This window comes from Alternaria arbusti (assembly GCF_024043155.1).
Source record: "Alternaria arbusti strain BMP 1465 chromosome Unknown scaffold_14, whole genome shotgun sequence".
Lineage (NCBI taxonomy): Eukaryota > Fungi > Ascomycota > Dothideomycetes > Pleosporales > Pleosporaceae > Alternaria > Alternaria arbusti.
In genome coordinates this window covers 492,307-516,957 of record NW_026249954.1, presented here as the reverse complement: position 1 = coordinate 516,957, position 24,651 = coordinate 492,307, and the positions used below count along the sequence as shown (strand labels likewise).

General features: G+C 54.1%; 8 protein-coding genes across 8 annotated transcripts; 4 read left to right on the top strand and 4 right to left on the bottom strand.

The window, feature by feature from the left end:
* Window positions 1-1,133: 1,133 nt before the first annotated feature.
* J4E86_008738 (uncharacterized protein) lies at window positions 1,134-2,563 on the top strand (the record flags this gene model as incomplete). Its single annotated transcript, XM_051449248.1, has 2 exons — window positions 1,134-1,191; window positions 1,281-2,563. The coding sequence occupies 2 exons, from the start codon at window positions 1,134-1,136 to the stop codon at window positions 2,561-2,563; spliced, it is 1,341 nt and encodes a 446-aa protein (XP_051299667.1).
* Window positions 2,564-3,928: 1,365 nt separating this feature from the next.
* Window positions 3,929-4,836, bottom strand: J4E86_008737 (uncharacterized protein; the record flags this gene model as incomplete). Its single annotated transcript, XM_051449247.1, has 2 exons — window positions 3,929-4,512; window positions 4,563-4,836. The coding sequence occupies 2 exons, from the start codon at window positions 4,834-4,836 to the stop codon at window positions 3,929-3,931; spliced, it is 858 nt and encodes a 285-aa protein (XP_051299666.1).
* A 1,546-nt stretch (window positions 4,837-6,382) lies between these two features.
* Window positions 6,383-7,099, bottom strand: J4E86_008736 (uncharacterized protein; the record flags this gene model as incomplete). Its single annotated transcript, XM_051449246.1, has 4 exons — window positions 6,383-6,392; window positions 6,444-6,560; window positions 6,609-7,042; window positions 7,097-7,099. The coding sequence occupies 4 exons, from the start codon at window positions 7,097-7,099 to the stop codon at window positions 6,383-6,385; spliced, it is 564 nt and encodes a 187-aa protein (XP_051299665.1).
* A 398-nt stretch (window positions 7,100-7,497) lies between these two features.
* Window positions 7,498-8,048, top strand: J4E86_008735 (uncharacterized protein; the record flags this gene model as incomplete). The annotated part of the gene is made up of 2 exons (XM_051449245.1): window positions 7,498-7,574; window positions 7,622-8,048. 2 exons carry the CDS (start codon window positions 7,498-7,500, stop codon window positions 8,046-8,048), a joined length of 504 nt encoding a protein of 167 aa, XP_051299664.1.
* A 452-nt stretch (window positions 8,049-8,500) lies between these two features.
* Window positions 8,501-8,882, bottom strand: J4E86_008734 (uncharacterized protein; the record flags this gene model as incomplete). Its single annotated transcript, XM_051449244.1, has 2 exons — window positions 8,501-8,815; window positions 8,850-8,882. 2 exons carry the CDS (start codon window positions 8,880-8,882, stop codon window positions 8,501-8,503), a joined length of 348 nt encoding a protein of 115 aa, XP_051299663.1.
* Window positions 8,883-9,513: 631 nt separating this feature from the next.
* On the top strand, window positions 9,514-11,499 carry SET9 (Histone-lysine N-methyltransferase set9; the record flags this gene model as incomplete). Its single annotated transcript, XM_051449243.1, has 1 exon — window positions 9,514-11,499. One exon carries the CDS (start codon window positions 9,514-9,516, stop codon window positions 11,497-11,499), a length of 1,986 nt encoding a protein of 661 aa, XP_051299662.1.
* A 3,174-nt stretch (window positions 11,500-14,673) lies between these two features.
* On the bottom strand, window positions 14,674-15,288 carry J4E86_008732 (uncharacterized protein; the record flags this gene model as incomplete). Its single annotated transcript, XM_051449242.1, has 2 exons — window positions 14,674-14,889; window positions 14,941-15,288. The coding sequence occupies 2 exons, from the start codon at window positions 15,286-15,288 to the stop codon at window positions 14,674-14,676; spliced, it is 564 nt and encodes a 187-aa protein (XP_051299661.1).
* A 4,494-nt stretch (window positions 15,289-19,782) lies between these two features.
* Window positions 19,783-24,209, top strand: J4E86_008731 (uncharacterized protein; the record flags this gene model as incomplete). The annotated part of the gene is made up of 5 exons (XM_051449241.1): window positions 19,783-20,107; window positions 20,162-20,314; window positions 20,365-22,322; window positions 22,379-23,614; window positions 23,670-24,209. 5 exons carry the CDS (start codon window positions 19,783-19,785, stop codon window positions 24,207-24,209), a joined length of 4,212 nt encoding a protein of 1,403 aa, XP_051299660.1.
* Window positions 24,210-24,651: the final 442 nt, after the last annotated feature.

Here is a 24,651-nt window from a genome sequence, read left to right as displayed (position 1 = left end):
ACTATGATCTCGAACGCTCACTCGATACTGCCCTGAAATCACTCTCATGCGTTGAGAGAATGTTGGACAATTGAGAATCTCGCCTGGCGTAAAGGCACAAACCGCGACACGACAATGAATGCTGTCGTGTAACGTGACGCGACGCTCGTGTGTCCTCGTTAGAGCACGATACAGCAAACAAATAACCGCTGGCATGTCAGCAGATGGCTCAAGCTAGCAGGTGCTGGATTAGCAGGGTTGCGGTACACATCAGTCTTCACTTCACACTCCTTTCTTCACCCGCCATTATCCATTGCACCTTCAAGGTCATCAGTGGAGAAGATCAGATTGAAATGAAATCGATATAGAAGGCAAAAGTATCACTCGGTGTAGAAAGCAGAAGAACGACGACGATCAAAACAATAGAGACTCATCGAAAAGACTCTTCTTTTACAGCACAGTACAACGGTCTGTTGCATCGGTGCGTACAACGCGACCGCTATGGGTGCATCGCATTCTACGCCTCCACCACTTGTTGAAGTCAACGCTCCAGGAGGCAAAGTCCTGGTTCCACCTGGTAACCCTCCCTCTCTTCCTGCCACCTACCACGGGTCCTGGTATACCTTAAAACTTACCGTACTGACGGTTTGTCTATAGGTACAGCATTCACCGTCCACCCACCTTCTTACGCACGATCACGATCAGAGCCGTACACACGCGGTCCCATCTACACACCCTGTTCACCGGGCAGGCGAGCACGCCTAAGACCAAGACCTTACTACGGAGGAGGGCGAGATCTCGATATCTTGGAAGACAGTGAGGAGAGCGAAAGTACGTCACTCGACATGATGGAGGGAATAGGCCCAAGGGGTATGCGACGACAACCCTCCAACGAATACCCAGGTAACATGATGGGAGGTCGCATGCCAGGAGTGGGCCGAAGAGGTGGACCAGGAGGGCTTTTCGACGGAATGGACGCAAGACCTAGGTCTGCGCCTGAAATACAGGTAGGTGGCTATCCTGGCATGATGGGCGGTATGCCGATGGGCATGCCCGGGAGTCCGGGGCTAGGTGGCATGAGAGGTTTAGAGGGATTGGGCGGTGGCATGGGGCCTGCTGGAGCGGGCGGAATGGGAGTTAGACCGCCATCTGGCATGCCGCCGGAATACACGTCCAATCCACCAATACCTCCTCGCTTTGGTGCTGGCGGAGGTATGTTGGGGCCAGGCATGAACCCGTACACAAACCACCCGGGACCACCATCCAGCCAGTCATCGAGTAGCGTTCCTGATCCACCTCAGGCGACGCGACGACACTCCGGCAGAAGGCCAAGACACTACGAACACATCCCTATGGGCGCGTATGCCAACGCCGAGAAGCCACGGCGGCCTCGGCGGAGCCGCAAACGTCAGCCCGTTTGAACCGCGGTCAACCTTTTCACAAGAAAGTTGGACCATCGGGGAAAGAGTGGATCGAGGGCGACAACGCCTGGCTTGATGCTTGTACCTGCACCACAGGCTGCAACTGCCGGAAAAGCCACCGCGTACTATACCGTGCCCAGAACGATCCCCAGCACCATGGCAGCGACTCCAACGAAGACGAACAAGACCATCTCCGCACTAGCGGTGAGATCAGATACATACTGAAAACCGACCTGGGCCGAGACTGCGGCGATCACACAGCCTGCAAAAAGAGCAGCAGTGAAAGCGACAGCAGCAGTAGCAAAGACGAAAAGAGCAAAAGGAGAAAGAAGAAGACGAAGAGAAAGTCGGATGAGAAAGAAGATAAGAAGCGCAAAGACCAGTTCGACACACTCAAAGATGACATCTTGGAAGCGTTGCAAGATCTCAGGAAAGACGGTCGTCAGCAACAGCAACGACGTCAGCGTGACAGTTCCGAAAGTCCCGCTAGACAGCCTTTCGGCGGCCCGAACATGGGCCAGAGTGCTTTCATGATGAACAATGGCGGTGGTGGCATGGATATGGATCCGCGAATGGCACAGCAGATGGGCATGATGTCCGGTGATCCATACGGCACCACGGGTCGGATGCCACCTGGCATGGCTGATCCAACAGTGACGGGTGGTAAACGGGGTATGATGCATCATGGCATGGGTGGTATGGGCATGGGTATGGGCATGGGAGGGGGCATCGAAAACGACATGTTGTCAGAAATGGACGACATGGGGCTAAACATGAACATGGGGAATCCGTATATGCAATCTGCCGGCGGCGGTCTCCTAGGCAAGAATGGAGGTATGCGGCACCCCTTCCTGTCGCATCGAGGGGCGGCCAAAGCAGGCAGGCAGTTTGGCAATGGGGGCATGGGTATGGGCATGGATATGGATATGGATCAGATGGCGGCCATGTACGCCAAAGCCATGGGGAGTGGACGCCGCGGAGGCATGATGATGGGCGGTGGACGCAATCGAGGTGGAGGAGGTAGACGAGTCCACTTGGACACATCGTCTGATGAGTTCGATCTCGGACCAGGACCTTCGATGCGGTCGTCAGGCATACGACATGAACAAGGCGGCGGCGGCGGCGGCGGAGCAGGAGGAATCCGTGACCGGGCCGGTAAGTAAAAAGCCCCCGTCACCCACCTTTCATCATGATCATCATCATGGTCATCATTCCACCATGATATTTCTTGGGATACGTACAGTACAGCACACTAAATCTTGTTGCATTCTAGGGCGTGGCACCACCAGGAGACCAGGCGTTCAAGACAGGGATAGCCCGATCAGGCGTGACTTTGGTGCCAGTCCGCTTGGGAGGAGGGCCAACCTCATCAACAACAACAACGGCAGTCTGGATCGTGGCAAACAGCCCCGAGTTGATACAGATGACGACGATGCTTATTAGGAATGTGCAACACCTGGTCCTCCATGTGTGAGCAAAGCAGAGACGGCACGGAAACATTACTATAGTACGTACGTGTGTATGTCTCGGTCAATATTAGCCTGGTCAGACCAATCGTTGCGTCGGACCCAAATTTGGTCTTGTTCTTCTTCTTTTTAGTTTAAAGCAGGGCGCGTCACGTTTCGCCCATAACAGACGATCCAGAATGCGGTCAGAACGCCCTGTTTCGCGTGGTTGGGACCTGGGTAGTGAAACATGTCGATCCGCGGGCGCGGACACACCCCCTCTCGTTGCTGTGGCAGGGGCGGGGCGGCCTGAGTTGGCTGCTGCTGGCAGATGCAGGCTACGGTGCCGAGGAACGTGCAGCATCGGGCTTGCGCTTGCCTTGGCTTGGCTGCGTCTCTCGACATGACCAACCTCATAGTTGGCACGACCCGTGTCGACAATATCAGGGCGCCCTGTCAGCTTTCCTCGGAGATGGCGAGAGGCGTCGAACTCACTTGTGTATGTTGGGCAGCCACAACTTATGCACCTGTGGCTCGATATGGCCGGTGTTGGGCATCACAATATAAGGGTATCAAGCCAGCATCCCTCGGAAGTGACCAATGACGAAAGTGACGCGCATCACCGATAAGCAGGAATATGCACAAACAAAGTCGTCATGTAGATGTTATGATTCGTTATTTTGAGCTGAGCTGACCTTACGCCTAAGATGAGCCGGGTTGAACCCGCCAGAATGCCCCATAGCAGCCGCCATGGGCAAAAATGGATCTCTTGTGAGACCGCCGTCGTGAAGACATGGGCGTGTATGAGATCTATCGTGAACGCACGTCCATTCCAAGTGTAGATCTTCCCGATCTGCTGTGTAGATGCCTACATGAATAAATACCGACCGACCAACTCCTCGCTTGTAACGCACAGGAAGTGAAGCAGAAACCAGGAAACAGGACTCCAAGGAAATGGAAAAAGAAAAGAAGTTCATGGTTGTCGACTGGCTGTAGCTGGGGGTGCTGCGCCATGTCGCGTAACTGATGCGCTCAGTGAACCATTTCGAGTGACCAAGTCGAGGAGATCCACCTCACTAGCCTCTACGGGGCGCACCAGCCGAGTCCGGTGGTAGCAAGACCAGCGGCACTCGCAAGACGCTTACCCCGCTCATTGAGACTGAGGATCAGCAACTTCTTCTCGGCCCAGAAATTCTCGAAGGCGTTGATGTCATCTGCAGATATGGCGCCCGGGACACGCTTGGCCTCCTGCCACTCAGTCTCGACCTTGTAAGACTTGTGACGTAGACGCGGCAGGGCCTCGGTACGTAGGTGCGACAGCTCCGCGGCGTACTTGGCGTCGTGCGATCTAAGCGGCGTAGAGAAGGAGCGCTCACGTGAGCGGGAGAGCTCCGAAGGACCCAAGCAGATGGGTGAACCAGGGCACATGATCTGAGAAACAGAGAAGGCTGGAGTGGAAGGAGAGGCGCTCCCTGACTGAGAAGCGGATGATGCGCTGGTGAGAGGCGAAGAAGTGTCAGACTGGAAGACGCTGCTGGCGTTGCTGACTGTGCGGAATTTTGGAGGCGGAAGCTCGTCGAGGTGGACCAGAAGCTCGTCTCCAGTGGCCCTGGGGTCGACTTGACTATCGTCAAAGTTGTCGAGGTGCTTGTCGAGACGCTCGAAGCCTATTTGCGGTTAGTACGATATCAAGTGCCTGAGGCGTAATTGGACTTACCAGTCAGAACAGCGGCACCCGCATGCTGAACATCGCCGAGGCAGGACTGGACTTGCTTGGGAAGACGGTCCCAGAGCTCTTGGGGACAGTACCAGTGGCGGAGGTGAGAGGGGTCGTAGCTGAATGCATCACCGTCCTTGGGGCAGAAAGTGCGAGGAGCATCGACGTTGGAGGGAGTGCGTGAGAGGCAGGAGATGGTCTTGCGACTGGAGTTACGGCGGGATGTTGGGATGGGGTCGTGGTAGACAGGGTGGGGAGATAGTGGAGCAGCCATAGCGGCAACGAGGTAGGTTGAGTAGGTCTGTGTGGAGTCTTGGTCGAAGGAGAGTGGAGGGTGGAGTAGGATAGTGGGTAGCGGGAGCACTGCAGTGAGTGGCGCTGTCAAGACTCAAAGGAGCGTGAGTGATATTTGTAGAGAACGACGGGAATCTTCTAGACAAAAAGGTTGTGTGAGGTGGTGGAGGTGGAAGGGTGAAAGATCGCGGAAGCGCTGGTGATCGAAGGTGTTAGCGGAGTAAACAGGGCGCCGTGTGGAGTCAGCAGGGGTATGCGGGCACTTTGCGGGCGGCGTTGGTGCGTGAGCTGATGGTAATGGGAAAGTGCGGCCCCGGGACTTTCCCATATAGTCTGACGGGGCAGCTACGTCAATGGACAGTGAGAGCAGCTGCACGGGCGGTGCGGTCGGGGTGGGCGTGCAAGCACAGCGGCGCGGTGGTGAAGGGAGGGTGAAGGGGCGGCAACGCTGTGGTTGGTGAGGCCAAATGCCCAGGAGCTTGACAGTCGAATTGCGGGCTACTGTGACGCAGGGAAAAGCGTTGTGCGTGCGCCGACCTTGCAAAAGGTGCTAGGGCACGACACCCAGACGCTCGGGATGATGGCCGCCCAGTCGCTGCACGGCATGCCCGCCACACTACGGCGCTGCAGCAGGCTCCCAAAACGAACTTGCTGGGCATGTCTAGAACCTGCGCCCGACGGTGCTGCTCCTCGTCTTCTGAGGTGGGCTGATGCAAAAAAAGGATAAAACCAGCCAACTTACATGATACGTCACTGGGCCGCCGCTTCCTTGTCTTCTCGGGCTGATCCGGAACCGGGCTGGCTTGGGGGCGAGGCGCAGGCTGAGGGATGCCGAAACCAGCCACACGCACTGAAACGGTGCGAGTGCGAGGCGAAGTGAGTGGGAGACGGCTCGAGGTCTGCTCCCAGACGGCTTTAGTATGCGGGTTTCAAGTCTGAACGTCAGCTGACTGAGGTACTTGGAGGCCGGCGCCTACTCACTGCAGTAGCGCAGCGATGGCTTTGGCGGGGGAAGTCGCGTTAGCCGAAGTCTCTGTCCAAGCGCAGAGCGGTACGGCGAGACGGGATGCGACGACGATGTCCTGGTGCGCGCTTTTGTAGCACGGCGCGAATTTGGCCGCCGTGGGCTGTGTGCGGGCGATGGGAAAAAATTATCTCAAGGCGTCTGGTTCCGGCCCCACAAACTCTATCGCCCTCTCGATTGTGGTCTGCTTGTCGTCAGCACGCGTGCAACGACGTACGGTCCCTAACCAACGCGGATCGACCAAGGGGGAGCTGCAAAGGACGTAATCATGTTAGCAGACAGACAACAACCACAACCACATACGACACACGGCCAACGTGCTGCGCCCGCTCCTGGACTTCACATGCATGTCTCATGATAGTAGTATTACTAGTACTACCATGATTGTCTTGGTGTTGAGCGGGTATCCACGACGCGTCTGCACAGCCCGCACGCGTCCCAGGAAACCCCTCATCACAGTACATGACGCTTTGTTTGCCCTAGTTTTGGCGCGACGCATCGACTATTCCAACCTGCGTTGCGTATGGTTAGCATCATACTGAGACCTGTGGCATTCGTCCCACCTTTGGATCAAGTGCACCCCCGATGCCGTCTCGACCAGATCGCTCACCTCGCCCTTGTTGAGGGCGAAGGCAGCCTGCTCGAACTCCTTCTGCATGTCGCCCTTGCCAAAGAAGCCCCTGATGACGTTAGCGTTTCCCGCCGCATCTCCCACTGCAGAGACTCACAGATCGCCCCCCTTGCGAGCGCTGCTGCAGTCCGACTCGGTCGTCGCGAGTTCAGACAGAGACTTGGCGGTGTCGTCTTCCTGGCCCCTCTCGTACGCCTGTATTTGCTTCTGGTAGTCCCGTATCATCTCCCGGGCGTCCTCGACCGAGCGCGTAATCTTGGGCTCCCGCCAACTAGCCGGACGCCTGCTGTCGCGATGCTTGACGAGGAGATGGGCACATCGGATCTTGCCTTCAGTCGGCGCGAAGGCTGCGGGCGCAACGCCCTTGGAGCTGTGGTTGGCGGCCATGTATGCCTTGAGCTTGTCCGGATCGGTTCCAGCTGGTGGCTCCCATCGCGAGTCTTTCGTCTGGGCGTGGAAGTAGTATGGGAGGTTTTTGGTGTTGGAGCGGCGCACCTCCCATCCCTCGGGGAGACCAGTTTCGGCGGACGACTAGGATGCGTGAGGGGGTGCGAGGTGGGTTGGGACGACGGGCGCAGTGCTTACCATGGTTGCTGGCGATGTATGCGTGACGCTGGACGGAGTAGGCTGTGGTAGGGGGAGGGCGAGCAGTGCAGAGGTTGATAGGAGTCTCCGCACGGGCAGTTGTGCGTGCAGCGTGGAGCGACGTCTAGAATTGCAGGCGGTGGACAGGGCGATCGGCGCCTCAAGGTCGATAATGCGGGGGCGCCTGCCAAACAAAGAACGCGGCTCTGCTACAGCAACGGAAGCCGCGCGAATCAAGACGGGTGGCCCGCGCTCGCCGACGTGACTCTGTCTCTGTACCTACCCAACTTTTGTGCGCAGGCTTCCTCGACGCTTTTGTCTCTTCACACGCGCATAACAGCCGTCACAACGATCCACACGCACACGCACACTTACGATTTACGACCTCACGTCCACTCAGCATGGCTTCACCAGCAGCGCAAATGGGCGGCTCCAAGGGCGGCAAGGAGCCCATTCTCTTCCGCTTCTGCTCAGAATGGTGCGTCGCCTCTTCTGCAACCACGAAGCCTGGCTAATCACGCGCAGCTCCAACCTGCTGTTCCCCCGCGAAGACAAGTCCGAGAACAAGCTGCTTTTCGCCTGCCGCACATGCAACTTCACCGAAGAAGCGCCCTCATCCTGCGTCATGCGCCACGAAATCGCGTCCACAGTCGGAGCCACAGCTGGTGTCACAGCCGAGGTTGCTCAGGATCCCACGGTTGGTTACTCCCTGTCCGATGCCCAAGCTGCCCAGGCCGCTCTCTCTGAGGAGATGCCCTGCTGCACCATGTGCGGCATGCCCATCATGTGCCAGGAGTGCGGCGAGGAATCGGCTCCTGGCTTTGCCCTCGAGGCCGAGGACGAGGACCCGCAAGCCGAGCGCTCCCAGCAGCAGATGCGCGAGGAGGATGAAATGTTTGAAGACTACGACGACGACTTTGACGAGGACATGTGGGACGAACCCACGTCCTGAAAGCGCCTCCTGCGTCTTCCACCAGTACAGTTGCTTGCTTGCTCTTGAGCGTGCTCGCTGACTGTGCCTGCGTCTAGTTACCGCGCATCCAGAAACAATGCACAGAGTGCGGCGAGAACGAAGCCGTCTTCTTCCAGTCGCAGCAGCGGACCGCCGAGACGGGCATGGTAAGCTTCTCGTCCATGTTCGCAAGCCATTCTGACCGGTCCAGGCCCTTTATTACGTGTGCGCCGGATGCGGTCACGTCTCACGCCCGTCTGATAACTAAGAGAACAACGACATGGAATGCATGTAGCTGGCGTTTACTCTCACATATTTGCTGCGAGGAGTTTGGGGAACAGCCGTTGAGATACCCATGGGTACAATTGTAGTGGCATACACATAATGTTACATTCCAAAGCGCTCATAGACTCCCAAAAAATGCATCTTTCATCCCACCCACATGCCAGCCGTTATACGTGCATGGGCGCCAGCGATAGGATCTTGGACCACTGCTTCTGCCTCAGTTCTGCCGCGACAACACCACTGACTCTCGATCCGATGGGCTCTCCGGCCTTGTTGATAAGTACGCAGGCGTTGTCGTCGAACTTGACCACGCTGCCGTCCGGCCGCTGCCACTTCTTCGCTGTCCGTACCACAACTGCGTGTCGGACGTCGCCTCGCCGTACTTTGTTCGCTGCGCTGATGGAGACGCTGTTGCCGGTTTCCGGGCCGAAATTTCGCTGTTTCTTTACAACCACTACTATGCGGTCGCCTGCTTCCATCAGCTTCGTGCCGTGCCTTGGAGTTTCGCGCACATACCAACTTTCGCGGGGCGCTTCGATCGCAGGACATTGACGCACTCGACTATGGCGGCGCCCGAGTTGTCGATGCAATTTACGAGGGTCTAGAAGGGCATCCATCAGTCCTTGCTCTGCCGCCCGTGACCGGCGCAGCACACCTTTAATTGAATCATCCTGTGTCTCTTCTTCCGATATCCCGGTCTCGAATGCCTGCCTCGATGCGCGCGGCGTGGTGGTATTGACGTCGGGGGTGTGTGTCTTGGTCGCTGTCAAAGTCGCAAGCCGGACTCGTGCCACCGCAGTTTAGCCGCACATGGGCAGGGGCCCCGATGATGCTCGCTTAGCCCTTCACCCCATGCGCCGCATGCGGGTCTCGATAGCCTGCAGGGCTAGTTCCGTCGAGTCCATACTCCCGTAAACTATCGGGCGAGTGCTGGATCCCCCGTGCGTGCCGTCGTTCGCTCCTTCCCTTGCGCGCGTCGTCTGCACGCTCTTTCTTTTCGTTTGTGGTGTAGCTATTGTCGTACGCGACGGTCAATGACTTGTCGTTGCTGGCCACCATAACGTCAGCCAGCCCTGCCAGCCTCCCCCTTAATCGCGAAACCCTACGACTCCCTACGATCTCCACGACCGGCGGCTGATTGCGCGGGCACGTTCGGACTCATTCATCCCATCGCGCCACCATGGCGCCCTCGACGAAACTGACGCTGGACAAGCTCGCCACTTTCGACGACATCATCACCGACGCGCTCGTGGACAAACTCTACTTCTGGGCCAAGATTCGCAAGAACAGAGGTGGCCGCTTCACAGGCTCGCGGGGATTGCACGAGGAGGATGTGGCCGACGTTATCCGACGACACGTAGTCTGGGAGAGGGATCCTGCAGAGGCAGTGCACAAGTTGGTGCAACTGCCGGGGTTGCGCAGGTTCATGAACACGCTGAAGGATGAGCGCGATCAGGATCAGTTCAAGCGCCACCTCCGCAGATACGTCAACATCTACATGGCCGACTGCCAATTCGAGGTCACCACCACCAACCGCTACATTATCACGGAACACGAGGCCTCAATCACCGCGCGACGAGATATCAACCCACGCGAAGAAATCAAGTACTTGACCGGCGTGCAAGTAGCTATGACTGAAGAGCAAGAGAAAACTCTAGAGCTGCAGAGCAAGGATTTTAGTCTGGTTATTTCAAGCCGCAAGAAGACGCGCTCCTTGTTCCTAGGTCCCGCGCGCTTCGCCAATCACGATTGCGACGCAAACGCAAAGCTCACAACCAAAGGCTACGACGGCATGCAGATTGTTGCAGTGAAGCCGATTCTAGAAGGAGAAGAAATCACAGTCTCGTACGGCGAGGACTACTTTGGCGACGATAATGAGGAGTGTTTGTGTAATACTTGCGAAAGTCTGCAGCAAAACGGCTGGGCACCTATGAAGCGAGTCGTCCACAACGACGAAGGGAATGATGAAGAGGTGGATCGCGCATGTCATGATCAGACCGCCGAAACCGCTTCCGATGCGGCCTCTATTTCTCAGAAGCGATCGCTGGAAGATTCAACGGACGACGACCCCTCGCGTGACTCAACACCCGCCCCAAAGCGAGCGAGATTTGAGCAGAAGACTTCGCCTTCCAAGCAGCACACATCGAATCTGCTGCGCAAGACGACGCTGAAGAAGGCACACAGCACATCGTCCCTGCGTCAGGAGCTCCCGGTTTCGAGTATAGAGGATCCAGCGACCAATTTGGTCTCATCGCCAGAGATATCGCAAGAAGTCCGCAATGAACATAGCGAAGGTGTTCTCACGGTGAATACGGACTTGGCCAGCTCGTCGCGAGAGGCATCCCCGCAATCGTCCATAGCAGCAGCGTCACCCAAGTCGACTCAATCATCTACAGATGCCACCTCGATTGACGAAGATCACTCGCACGACACCGGCGATCCCAAGGAGCAAGTCGACTCCACGACAATACAAGATTGCCCAGCGATGGGAGTGGCGATAGTGAAGGAGGAAATCACTACGACAACGGTAAACGCCCCGTGGCCCTCCCCGCCTGCAGACGAAGACGCATACATGTCCGATCTCAGCGAACTTTCTGAGAGCTTCGAGTTTGACGATGTGAACCAGCAGATTGTCAAGCGCAAACCCCGCCCAACACTACGAACAACACGCTCAAAGTCTCGTTTCGACGTCCAGAACCGCGTTGGTACCCCTATCACCATTGAAGAGGGAGACGAAGCCGACTATGTCGAGAACACGCGAAAGCCGGGCGACTACATGACATCGAACGCTCTCCTGTCAGCCAAGTACTCCAAGTGGGTCAACTGCCAGACATGCGACGTCGACTTTGTACAGCAAGACGGCTACAACACGCGTAAAGAATGTCCACGGTGCGAGCGCCATTCGAAACTGTACGGCTTCCCCTGGCCCAAGACGGAGAAGGAGGGCAAGCACGACAAGGAAGAGCGCATACGCGATCACCGCACTGTTCATCGCTTCGTCGACCCAGACGAGGAGCGCCAGTTGAAGCGCGACAAGACCAAGAAGGTCATCCGGGAGCACATCCGTGAGCGGTTTTCCACCCCGCGGAGTGCAAGGGATACGATGAGCACGAGTGTAGAAGTCGACAGTGGGCGAAAGAGGAGGCGTATCAGGAAGACGATGTAGATGCATAAGCGGGTCTTTCCTTTCGCACACAAACGCGTAGTGTCATTTCGATATCCCCACACGACATCTCCATCCATCTAGTTCTAGGTCTTTCGCATATTCCTGCATCGGCGCTGGGAGGGAAAGACGTTTCTCTCCGTCCTGACTTTGAGACAAGGGGTAGCATTCTGCATGGAGTTCTGTTCATTTCCAATTTCATCGCTTTCTAGTCTATACTTCTGCATCGGTGCGGTCATGTCTGTGTTATCTACTCTTTTCCTCCACACATCATCTCCGCTGCATACTGGGGTGAAGGCATACAAACTTGCATATAAGCAGATGGCGTTTTGTCCTTCTTTCCGTGCAGCATTCGCGCATCTACTGTACTGTACGATACCATAGGCTATGAGAAACACGCTTTAGACTGATACGGCGCATCGTGACTTGATATGTGCCTTATGGATGACGAATCCAGCGAGGAAGGAAGTGTGGTTGCTTTCCTTATCATATGGGTGTATGCATAAGTTTCCGATCAGTTCCTCAACACCACTACTCTTTGCTGGTGTAAACCTTCCTGTCAATTCCGCAGTCACCTTACAATGTGCACAATGTGTACTAGAAGGCTTTAACTTTGCTGGTCAGCGTAGAGGCTCAACTGAAAGAGGCGAGCCAGCGGAGTATATTCACGAGGTAAAGTAGTGAGACGAGTGTGGTAGAATCAAGGTAGATGAACGATGAGAGTGTTATTTACAAAAGTCATGTATCAAAGATGCGCTACTTTATCCCGTCGTAAAAAGCTTTGTCGGCTTCTAAACCATCATACGTGCTCTCCGTCCCGTCAAACCCGTTCCTCAGATACACGCTCCTGAACCTGCCGATGCGCTCGTCTCTGGCTCCAAAGGCCAAGTCGTCCGGTTCATGAATCTCAATCTTCTGGTCTACATGCACGTCTTGGTCTTGAGCGTGGACATTGATGAGACCCGGTATGGCCATTGTGTGCTTCATACGTTGCTGCACTGTGGCATGGTCGGGCGAGTGAAAGATGAAGTAGAGTAGATGGGTGGCGGGGTGGCGGTAGAAGGTGAAACTAGGCTTGTCGGTTGGTAGGGTTGCTGCAACATCTTTCGGGGATAGTTCGTTCTTGATGTAGTTCAGCTTGAGGGTCTCGGTATTGCTGTCAACGGACTGGGCCGGGTCAGCTATCACGCTGTATAGCTACTATTGAGATAAATGTCTTACAATCTGGACGGCTGCTCCGGGGCCTTGGAGCACCTTCAGCGCTGCAAGAGCTTCAGGCGATATCCTGTTCTTCATGCGGCGATCGCAAAGCCGGCATTTGTTCTTCCTGTATCCTAGGTCTTTTCGAGCGCCTTCAGCATGCGCGGCGCTCGTACGGGATTCTAGATTGTTACCTTGATTGCTTATGTCGTCTATCAGGGTAGCAGCGGCATCTCGCTCTGCCCACGATCGAGCGTCTGTAATCTCTGCGATCTCTTTACATATTATCGAGCTTGAGATGTGCGATGGGCCAAGTTGTCTCACAACATTGTGTCTGTGATGGAGGAGGAAGTCTCGCACGGTGTCCTTTGCGCGATATGGCACGTATGTGATGAACGTGAGCGAGTCACCGCGGCGGAGAACAATGTACGCTGGCTTCGACGTATCAAGACTGCTTTCAAGCTGGTTCAGCTCGAGTTGGAAAAATGCATGGTTCTGGCGGATGGGCGCACAAGCTTCGATATTGCTGTTGCCTGCTAGGTAAAAGCTGAGAGCGAAGAAGGCTTCGTCCTTGACAAAGGTCGCGAAACTATCTTGCGCTGCTGCAGACAAGTCTTGGTGTTTTGTTAGTGGTGGCTTTGGATTCGGGTGATATACCGTACCGACTGTACGAGGATCCATATTTGAGGCTGTTTGCTGTTTGATTTGATATTGTGTACCGGTATCTGAGAGCCTCTAAAGTATGGGAGCCTGATGCGATAATGGCCCCAAATCACTATCACGCGTCCTTCCTTGCTCGCCGATATCTTACTTGCTAGGGCTGTATACGACGGTCAGGTTGCGGCAAGAGGCATTATGTAGGCTCAGGCATATGTTCACAAATGACTGGCACCTGGGCATAGTTGCGGAATTCCGCTTAGTGCGGAGCTTGTGGATTATTGCCTGCTATGCTGTACATGGGCACTCCTTCCAAGGATGATGTACCTTCTCCACGGATTTGTTTCCAAGTGTCGTTGGGATGAGACCTATGTACGAAGGGTGACGGCAGTGATGAAGCCCTCGTTGCCCTTGACAAGTTGACGTTGATCGGCTGGTTCACCCCGACCTCGGGAGCATCCCGAGATCGCGCTAGACGCGTTCGTGTCGCGCGCAGCCTCACGCCATCTTCGCCGCTGCAGTCCATCCATCTACCGTATTTGCTTCAGGTGTCCTCGGCTGGCATCAACACCCGCGGCTGCTATGATCGTCTTCCTGGGTCGATGCGTGTCGTGGCAAGTGCAACCGCGGCGCTTCTGGCTACGCCGCCTGATGACAGCAGCGCCACCTGCGCTTTCCTACTGGCATCCTACAGCCACCCTTAGCAGCACCTAAAACAAGCAAGCGTACGGCACTGAGCTTCAAACTCCAACCTTCTGCGTCGGTTGTTCATCTAATCCTGTCTGGCCCCTTGCGTTCTCGCGATCTGTTTACCTGCATTAGCCAGCTCAACGCGTCCTTTAGAAGCTGGTCAACCGGCCGGCGTCTACATCGTGCCATGTCCCTCGGGGAATATATCGCGCCCCTCAGATACGTCAACGATGCAGAGCGCGAAGTGATACCCGACGAGTATTGGTATACCTGATCCCAGGCCACTCTACATCAGCCCACTCAGCGGAAGACGCACCAACCGAGACTGGGGAGGGGGATACTGACTTCAACTTCCCCATGCTCACATTTTCTCTTGAGGTAATAGCGTCATCGGCAAGCTGATATCACTGTCTAGTCTGCGTATGCAGCATACCTAGGTACGTTCTAGTGAATGCTTCAGCATGGTTGTAGTTAGCAACGCAGTTGGGCAAGAGCAGAAAGGCTACTGTTCATGGAGGTAGAAGAAGAAGTTTAAGAGCGCTTATTCACATTCTGTTTCCATTTTATGCACCGAGATTTGTTGTACACACGCTTCTCTAGTCTCCTTCAAAAGCAGACCTTCATACCACTCTAGCATCTCCGCCATTCCAACTTCCACGCAGCATGTTTGAAGTCATATGTACCAAAGTCCCCCTGAACGACTGGCCTAAAGTTGACGTTCAAGATACCAGGATTGCCATCTGCGCCAGTACACTTTGACCACTTCAGATCCGCGGTGCTGCTCCGCACAGTAATGTAGTCTTTGATCTCTGGGCCAGCACATGCGAGACCACCTGTGAGCACGCCCTGTATATCGTCAGCGTTTCTCCATTCAGCCTTCATATGATGACTATTCACAGTATTTCCAGCATTTTCACTCCAGAAGACCTGGGTATATGTATCCAGTCCGCTGTTTCCCTTCAAATTCACATCGCCCACGTAGTCCACTTGTCGAACCGCAACTTGCCAGCCTTCGCTTGCTCCAGCTGACTGAATGTGTACAGCACAGTTATCTGTTGTGTCGCCTTTGAGTTGCGTGAAGGAGACGCCGGCGCTGTCACCGAGGGTTGCGGTGTCAGACTTCACGGAACCAGAGTCATTAGGACATCCTGAGCCCGAGAAAACGAGCCGCGTTATTGTTGGAGAAGTTGGTGGGGCCGCGAGGGCTAGGAGTGGAAGGACGACGAGGGGAAGGAGGGAACGCATCGTTGGTGGTAGCGGCGGAGTGATGCCAGATGTAACAAGACTACAACGTTGTCTAAAGTGCGGCCTCTGTGTCGAGCGAAAGTTAATGACTTAGTATAAGGTTAGAATACGTATCTCAAACATCTCCTCAAAACCAGCGCGATCCTGAGCTCTTATACCGAAACAGTTTTCGAAAAGACCGATGCCGCATCAGAATTTCCCACGAGATCTGCATACCTCCCAGACAATCACGAATTATGGACTCCGTATAGCACTTTGTCGTCCCTTTATGCCCAATATCCAATAGCCGTTCCGTCCGCTCTCGACCACATACCATTGGCATTTACCCAGATTAAGCGAGCCGCGATCCAGGTCTTATGACCCTTGTCTCCGGCACCACCAACGAGAACGACAGCAATCTTGGTGGGCGATCGGGCTATTCTGGGCTTCTCCGCAATATCGTAGAACGAGCAGGATCAGACTTCTGGAAGGGCCAGATCTGCAGTGCATATGACTGGGTGGCGATCGGGGTCGCGGTTGACTACTCTGGGGTCGACGTGTAAATTGCGTCTACGAAGAGTGTTCTCGCGTAAAGAGCATCCTCGTGTTTTGGAAATAAGGGAAGAACTTTATGTTGTAAGCAATGTGCTGAGATCCATGCCCTGGTCACGCCGCTGTCTTGTAATGCCGAATATGCATAGGTGAACGGCTTAGTAGCTCATAGATGAACCAAAGTCCTTTGCAAGGTGAGGAGCTGTTCAAATACGACCGCTCTGGCTACAGATATGCGACTTGCCGAAGTACAAACCGGCCACGGCAATGAGAGATTTTGAGAAGGAGGCGTTGCCTGACTCACGTAGAGAGTTCATTTTCCGATGGTGGAGAATGGCGTTGATGACGGGCACACGAGCTCAGCCCATCACACCAACCCTTGTCGACGCTAATGTAAGCGAGGGCGACCCGCGTCTTCCCGCATGCGCAGCACTCCATCCCCTCATCACAGACAAAGGTCATGCCTGAACCTCCGGAGAGTACCTCACAATGCGTAGGACGCTCAGGAGATCGTGCGATGCTTGTGCGAGATCGAAATTGAGCTGCGATCTACGCACACCCACATGCTCACGCTGTCGAAAACGGAAAGCCAGCTGTGTCTACGCAAACGAGCCACTTACCTCGTCGTCCACCGAGACTGTACCTTCTAATTATACTTCCCGGAGCATACGTAATGACACAAGTACCTCGCCTGTGTTGGATGGAAACCAACAACCTGCACTGTGGAACCATCCTGCAAATAAGGCCTTCGACCCGTTCGACACTTACCCAGCCACAAGACTACCCCGGGCTCGCGTTCAGCAACTCATGATTCATTGTACGTACCAAAAGCCGCACCGGATGCGCTGACAACTTCGCAAAACTACCATGACCCCCTTAGTTTTGTATATTGTCAAGAATCCCTCCCTGCTGAAGGTTCTTGCAACTACCCTGCTTACTGATACGCCATAGTCTTATCAAACATCGCCTTCCAGTATTATCCATTGGATCTCAACGCAATGTCAAACCCTTTCGTTGTGTCATGGTGGCCACTTGCGCTACATGACTCCGCTTTGTTCCACGTCAGCCTCCAGACAGCGTCGTTGGACATAGAGATGAGAGCTCAGAATGGATTCGACAACTCTGAGGTTCTCATGGCAGACTCCATTTCATTAGTCCGGCGACGAGTTGAAGACCCGCTTCAGGCTTATGAGGACGAAACCATGGACTCGGTCGTAACGCTTGCTGCCATAGAGGTATGATGATCTTCTGAACATTGGGGCCCCTTCATTTGATACGCTGACATCTGAAATTATAGTTTGGCAAAGGCAATTTGACAATCGGTAACATGCACATCGATGGCGTGAAGAAGATGGTGCGAATGCGAGGCGGCATACATCTATTGAAACTCACAAGCCCCCTTACAGCGCGAATGGTCACGTGGTAATCATGTCACTCATCGTCCGCTATCTACGGTCGCTCTACTAATCCTCTAATCCAGGGTCTCATTGATACTGACGCAAAGTCCGCAATTTAGCGTCCAAGATCATCTGGATATTGGAGACGGAATAGCCCCGATATCGAAATGGTTGGATTTACCAGCGTCTTCTCAAGACCAGTCTTCACTCGGCCTTTCGGAACTCGACATGGATCCCACAATCGGCGATGTATTCACGCGGCTTCGACATGTGTTCCACGTATCACGCCAGCAAGAGCTCTCAACTACTCATCTGCATGACTTAACATGCTTCGTCTTGCACAAATTACTTTCCTGGTCACCATCGAAATCACAACTCAAATACTCGAACTCATGTTCGAATTCCCAATGCATCCGATACGCAATAGCATTATACATGCTCATCATTCATGGACCGACATACTTCTCGCATGCGCATCTACAGTCCACCTTAGTCATCGAACTCAAGAGATATATCGAGGACTTAATGCCTACATTCGCGACTGCAAACGCTGAAATCGCCTTGTGGGTATTGTCCATCGGTATGGTTGCATCGCAGGACACAGATACATCTGGCTGGTTCAGTGCATACGCCACGACTCTTGCTCATGATCTAGCACTATATACATGGGTAGAGGTTCGTTCGTATTTGGAAGTAGTGCTCTGGTACAAGATACAGCGCGGAGAGGGACAGTTCCGACAGCGATGGGAAGAGGCTCTGAGTACCGCATGATCTCGCAGATTCTCAGACACCTTGGTAACCGGATACAACCGCAAGTTGACAGGCACTTGCGCATTCTTCGTATGCTACTTACAACCTTGACCGTATGGTTTGGCACGTGATATACATGGTTGCCCAACGAGCAGCCTAGAGGCGCACGAGATCATCTCACAATTCTGGCATGCGTCAAGGTCAAGCCCTCAAAAGCGCGAGTTCGAAACACGGTTAGCTGGGGGCCTTAATCCTCGGAGACTAAGCCTCTTCCGTCAAACTTCGCTCTGCGCCAGTAATGCACAGAGGCATGTCACGCAGTGGAGAGATCGTGTGGTCGGCTTCGGAGACTAAACCTTATTCAGCTTTTGACTGGATGTTCCGTGGACCGTATTGTGCTACATGCTTACGATGCTCGTTGGTGATATACAACCTTGCAAAGCCCGTCCGGCGAAGCGAGAGAATAAAGAAGTAAAAGAGTTGGTTGTATGGCGACACGATTTGGCATACTGTAAGCCGATCTGGAGAAGCTCGTAGCTCTCTCATATCACCACGCTATGTAGTCTTTCTTCCATTCATTCATGCGCAGTACCTGTTTGCCCGATGGAGAACATCTTTGCTCGGCTAGGGTCAAACTTCGCGTCAGCTACTTTCAAATCATAGAGCTATAAGCATTGCTGCAACCGTCTAGTCTTGATTCACGGACGCTCAAATCGTAGGATTCAATTTCTGGGCGTTCTTACCTACCATGTATCTCGGCGCCTACGTGACGCGGATTGCGCATCGTTTGTGCGCCGACAAGCTAACCGGTATTCGCAGCTGTTCAGGCGTGTTATGTGGGTCCACCCCATACAAGGAAAAGCTTGAACAGGTCTGCAGCCTACATCAAGATAAAAACATGCAAAGTAGGTAGTCCAACGTCAACGTAGGCTCTCAGGAGTTTGGGGTGTCTCTTGGATAACGTGGGCCGAGGTCATCATCATTGGCGATCATCACATGACGTCATCTTCGAGTCGTTATGCCTTCCGGTTTGCCAGCATGGTGTGTCTGCGACCCTGTAGCCCACACAATCACGATGCATACATGCGCGGAAACACTTATAAGATCACCGAGAGGTCTAAACGTACTCAGCCTTGCGCATCACGGTCCGACGTACATGGGATGCACTGAAGAAGCACCCGAGAAGCGATGGCATTCAAGGTTTTGACATGTTTTCCAATACAGGCGCATCGATACGAGTACATGTTAACCGCACAAGGAACATCCGCAAAAGATTGCTGTTTGACCAAAGCCAAGCTGACGTTTTCGGCGAATTCTTCATGACTAAGAACACGATAACCACAAATGTATCAGTAAACAATAGCAGTCAGGTAAGCGATCGGGTCTTCGCGGTTATATTTCAAATCTGTTATGGAACGGAGTCGGAGCCAGGCGTCTGGCGGCGCGTTGATCCTCCGACTCTCGTGGGCATATGTGACGGCCCGAGAAGGCGCAAGGGTACGGCCGTGTCTTCGACCCAGGCCTTACGGCCGTACTGCAGCACGCCCTCCACCACAACAGATTATGCGGTTCGACCTCTCTCCGGCCAAGAGCTTTGCTAGATGGCGCACGGAGTGGCTTCAGATCTATGGAAGAGATGATGTAGATAAGCAAATTTGGTACTTGACTATATGGACTACCGGTCCTGCAGTTCTTCTGGTCCACACCATCCAGCCGTCAGTCCGTTGTCTTTTCAGCCGCCAACACCAAACTTCCTGCTGTAGCATTTGGCCTCCAATCGATTCAAGTACCTACTATACACAAATTTGCACTGCAAATGCAATCAACGACTCCTAGTTCTGGGTACAGCACCGAGCGCGTCGATCAAGACTACTTACCCACTTCCAAGAGTGCACCCATCCACAGCGAAACATGGCCTATCTCGCAAGAAGTCAGAGTACTCAGGGATCGTGACGAAGCTAATGGCGGCAAAGCCCGGAAGTTGGGTGTGACATGGAAGAATCTCACAGTCAAGGGTATCAGCAACGATGCCGTCTTCAACGAGAACGTGCTGTCGCAGCTGAATCCGTTCGGGAATAGGGGAAAGGGTGCGCCAATGAAGACAATCATCGACAACTCGTATGGATGTGTCAAGCCTGGAGGTATGTCGCGCCTATCCATCAAGCGCGAACCAAATGATGCTGACAGTTCTCCAGAAATGCTTCTCGTCTTGGGTAATCCGGGCGCAGGCTGTACCTCACTGCTGAACATATTGTCGAATCACCGACAGGGCTACGCCGAAATTGACGGGGACGTCTCTTTTGGGTCCATGTCCAGTGATGAAGCCAAGTCCTACCGCGGTCAGATAGGTGCGTAGTCTTCTGGTGAAGCAACACTTCAAATGCTAACCTACCTACAGTCATGAATACAGAAGATGAGATCTTTTTCCCTACCATGTCCGTCGGTGCGACCCTCGACTTCGCAACACGCATGAAAGTCCCCTACAATCTGCCGCCCGACATCACTTCTGCCGAACAATACGCGAAAGTCTACAAGGAGTTTCTACTCAAGTCACTCGGCATTGAGCACACACACGACACCAAGGTCGGAGACGAATACATTCGCGGCGTCTCAGGCGGTGAGCGAAAACGCGTTTCCATCTTGGAATGTCTCGCAACGCGCGGCAGCGTCTTTTGCTGGGACAACTCTACGCGCGGCCTAGATGCTGGCACAGCACTGGATTGGACGAAGGCTATGCGTGCCATGACCGACATACTTGGGTTGACTACCATTGCAACCTTGTACCAAGCCGGCAACGGTATCTATGAGCAGTTCGACAAGGTGCTTATCCTCGATGAGGGAAAGCAGATCTATTATGGACCGAGAGAGGATGCAGTACCCTTCATGCAAGATCTCGGATTTCTTTGCGACCCAGCCGCGAACCAAGCCGACTTCCTGACCAGCGTAACGATCTCGGATGTACGAGCCGTCGCCGAAGGCTATGAGGAGAAGTTCCCGCGCAATGGCGAAGAAGTACTTGCGGCGTACGAACAATCGTCCATCAAGCAAGCGATGAGTGCGGAACTCGACTACCCCGACAGCGAGGAGGCGAAATTGAACACGACCGACTTCAAAGAGATGATAGCCCGAGAGAAGCACAAGTTTCTACCAAAGAATGCCGCTGTCACTACGAGCTTCTACTCTCAGGTCAAGACGGCCGTTACTCGACAGTACCAAGTGCTGTGGGGTGATAAGCCCGTGTTAATCGTCAAGCAAGTCTCTACCCTCATCCAAGCTCTTGTCGCTGGTTCGTTGTTCTACGCCGCACCGGATCACTCGGCCGGTCTGTTCCTCAAAGGTGGCGCACTGTTCTTTTGCCTTTTGTACCCTGCCTACATGGGGCTCTCAGAGGTGACAGATTCTTTCACTGGACGGCCTGTCCTGGCTAAACATCGATCATTTGCACTGCATTACCCCGCCGCTTTCGTCATCGCTCAGGTCGCTACCGACATACCATTGATGTTGTTCCAGATGTCGCACTTCGGAATCGTCATATACTTCATGGTCGGACTCCAGACTACCGCAGAAGCTTTCTTTACCTTTTGGGTCGTCATCTTCGCTTCAGCCATGGCCATGACTGCATGTTTCCGCATGATCGGTGCTGCCTTCCCGACATTTGATGCAGCGACGAAAGCTTCAGGTCTCCTCGTCTCGGCACTGTTCATGTATATGGGTTACATGATCATCAAGCCTGAGATGAAGCCTTGGTTTGTCTGGATCTTTTGGATCAACCCGATGGCCTACGCCTTTGAGGCTTTGCTAGGCAACGAGTTTCACGATCAACAAATACCGTGTGTAGGTCCCAATCTCGCTCCCAATGGGCCAGGATACGTGCCAGACCTAGGTGGGCAGTCGTGTATTGGCGTTAATGGTGCACGACCCGGGGCAGTCATCGTCACAGGGGATGACTACCTGGCCTCCATGTCTTTCAGTCATAGCCATCTCTGGCGCAATCTCGGTATCATTCTCTCGTGGTGGGTCTTCTTCGTCGCTCTGACGATAGTGTTCACGTCAAGATGGAAGGAGATGGGTGAGGGTGGCCGTGGACTCCTCATCCCAAGAGAGAAACAGAAGAAGACTCAGCATATCCACGTCGATGACGAGGAGTCTCAATCATATGAGAAGCCACATGCTAGCTCCGCGTCCTCCGGATCTGATAACACGCTCGCCAACCAACTCATCCGCAATACTTCAATCTTTACCTGGAAGAATCTTACGTACACTGTCAAGACTCCATCAGGCGATCGAGTTCTCCTTGACAACGTACAGGGATTCGTGAAGCCCGGAACTCTTGGGGCTTTAATGGGATCTTCGGGCGTAAGTCATACCTCAATGTCCACTGTGAGCGTCTTGAACTCTAACACTGTATGTAGGCTGGCAAAACGACATTACTCGACGTTCTCGCTCAGCGGAAGACCGACGGCACGATCCATGGGTCTATCATGGTTGATGGACGAGACCTCCCGGTATCGTTCCAGCGATCGGCAGGCTACGTTGAACAGATGGACGTACACGAGTCGTTGGCCACGGTACGCGAGGCTTTGGAGTTCTCCGCTCTTCTCCGACAATCTCGTGAAACACCACGAGACGAGAAGCTCCGCTACGTGGACACCATAATTGACCTCTTACAACTCCACGACATCGAGCATACACTCATCGGCCGACCTGGTGCTGGCCTTTCCATCGAGCAGCGTAAACGGTTGACGATCGGCGTTGAACTGGTAGCGAAGCCCAGCATCCTGATATTCCTGGACGAGCCGACGTCTGGCCTCGATGGGCAAGCTGCATACAACACTGTGCGCTTCTTGCGCAAGCTCGCGGAAGTCGGACAGGCCATCCTCGTAACGATCCACCAACCATCAGCCCAGTTGTTCGCGCAATTCGATACGCTTCTCTTACTCGCCAAGGGTGGCAAGACTGTCTACTTTGGCGATATCGGTGACGATGCAAGTACGGTAAAATCCTACTTCGCTAGCAAGGGAGCGCCATGTCCACGCGAGGCAAACCCTGCCGAGCACATGATAGAGGTCGTCTCCGGCAGTTTGTCTCAGAACACGGACTGGAACAGGGTTTGGCTCGAATCCCAACAGTACAACGACGTGACCGAAGAGCTTGACAGGATCGTTGCGGAAGCCGCCGCTCGCCCACCGGGTACTGTCGATGATGGCTATGCGTTTGCCTCGCCCATGTGGGAGCAAGTGAAAATAGTTACGCATCGTATGAACGTCTCGCTTTTCCGCAACACCGATTACGTCAACAACAAGGTGATTATGCACATCCTTTTGGCTTTACTAAACGGCTTCACCTTCTGGATGATTGGCGACAGTCTTCAGGACCTGCAGTTGCGACTGTTCACTGTATTCAGCTTCATTTTCGTGGCCCCTGGCGTTATCTCCCAGCTACAACCGCTGTTCATTCAACGCCGCGATGTATACGAAACGCGCGAGAAGAAGAGCAAGACATACCACTGGGCGCCATTCGTGACAGGACTGATCGTTTCGGAGCTTCCGTATTTGGTCGTGTGTGCGGTCATGTACTATGTGTGTTGGTACTTCACGGCAGGTTTGCCTGGTGCAGCAAAGTACGCTGGTAGCACATTTTTCGTTGTGGTAGGCAACCCCCCTCTCACGGCAGCGTCGACGGTGCAGAACTGACATATCGCAGCTTGTTTACGAGTTCCTGTATACTGGTATCGGGCAGATGATCGCAGCCTACTCTCCCAACGCCGTATTCGCCTCGCTCGTCAACCCTCTCTTCGTCACGACACTGGTGTCTTTCTGCGGAGTTCTGGTTCCTTACAGTCAGCTCGAGCCGTTCTGGAGGTACTGGCTTTACTATCTGGACCCATTCAACTACCTGATGTCCTCTCTCTTGGTGTTCACCACCTGGTCTGCGAATGTAGACTGCAAATCGAGCGAGCTCGCCATCTTCGACCCTGCTGCCAACCAGACCTGCGGCGAATACCTCTCAGTCTACCAGCAGGGTATGGGATCCGGTATCAACCTGCTCAATCCCGATGCCACCGTCGACTGCCGCGTGTGCCAGTACAAGAGCGGAGCGGACTTTCTCCGGACCCTGAACCTTGCGGAGGAGTATTATGGGTGGAGGAACGCCGGCATCGTCGTGTTGTTCTCGGTGAGCAGTTACACACTGGTGTATCTGATGATGAAGTTGAGGACCAAGGCTACAAAGAAGGCGGCGTAGAGGGGCGTCGTGTTGTGAGACGGGATGAGATGCGAGACGGACGCGTCGGTAATGTTGCGGCGAAGACGACGGTCAGCGGAGTTTCTGTACAGGCGCTGTGCATAGGTGGCGTAATTTAGATGTCCTATTTAGATTTCCTATGTCGTGTATCAATACCACTGTCTCTTGACGAAACGCGTGGGGAATTCGGTCTATGAACCTATCGTGCCTGTGAGGCTCTAGCATTCGCCAAGCGCTTGGCTAGCTCCGATGACTAATCTAGCGTCTCACACATCCGCCGACGTGACCGTCCAAGCGTCTTGCGTGCCGGCGCTGCTACATCTTCAAGAGCACTCTGGCCCACAGCACAGCTCGCACTTTACCTATCTTCGGGAACTCCGGTACACGACCTACTGGAATCTCGGGGTCTCCAATGGACGCCCGAAGAGACGCGATGGATGGA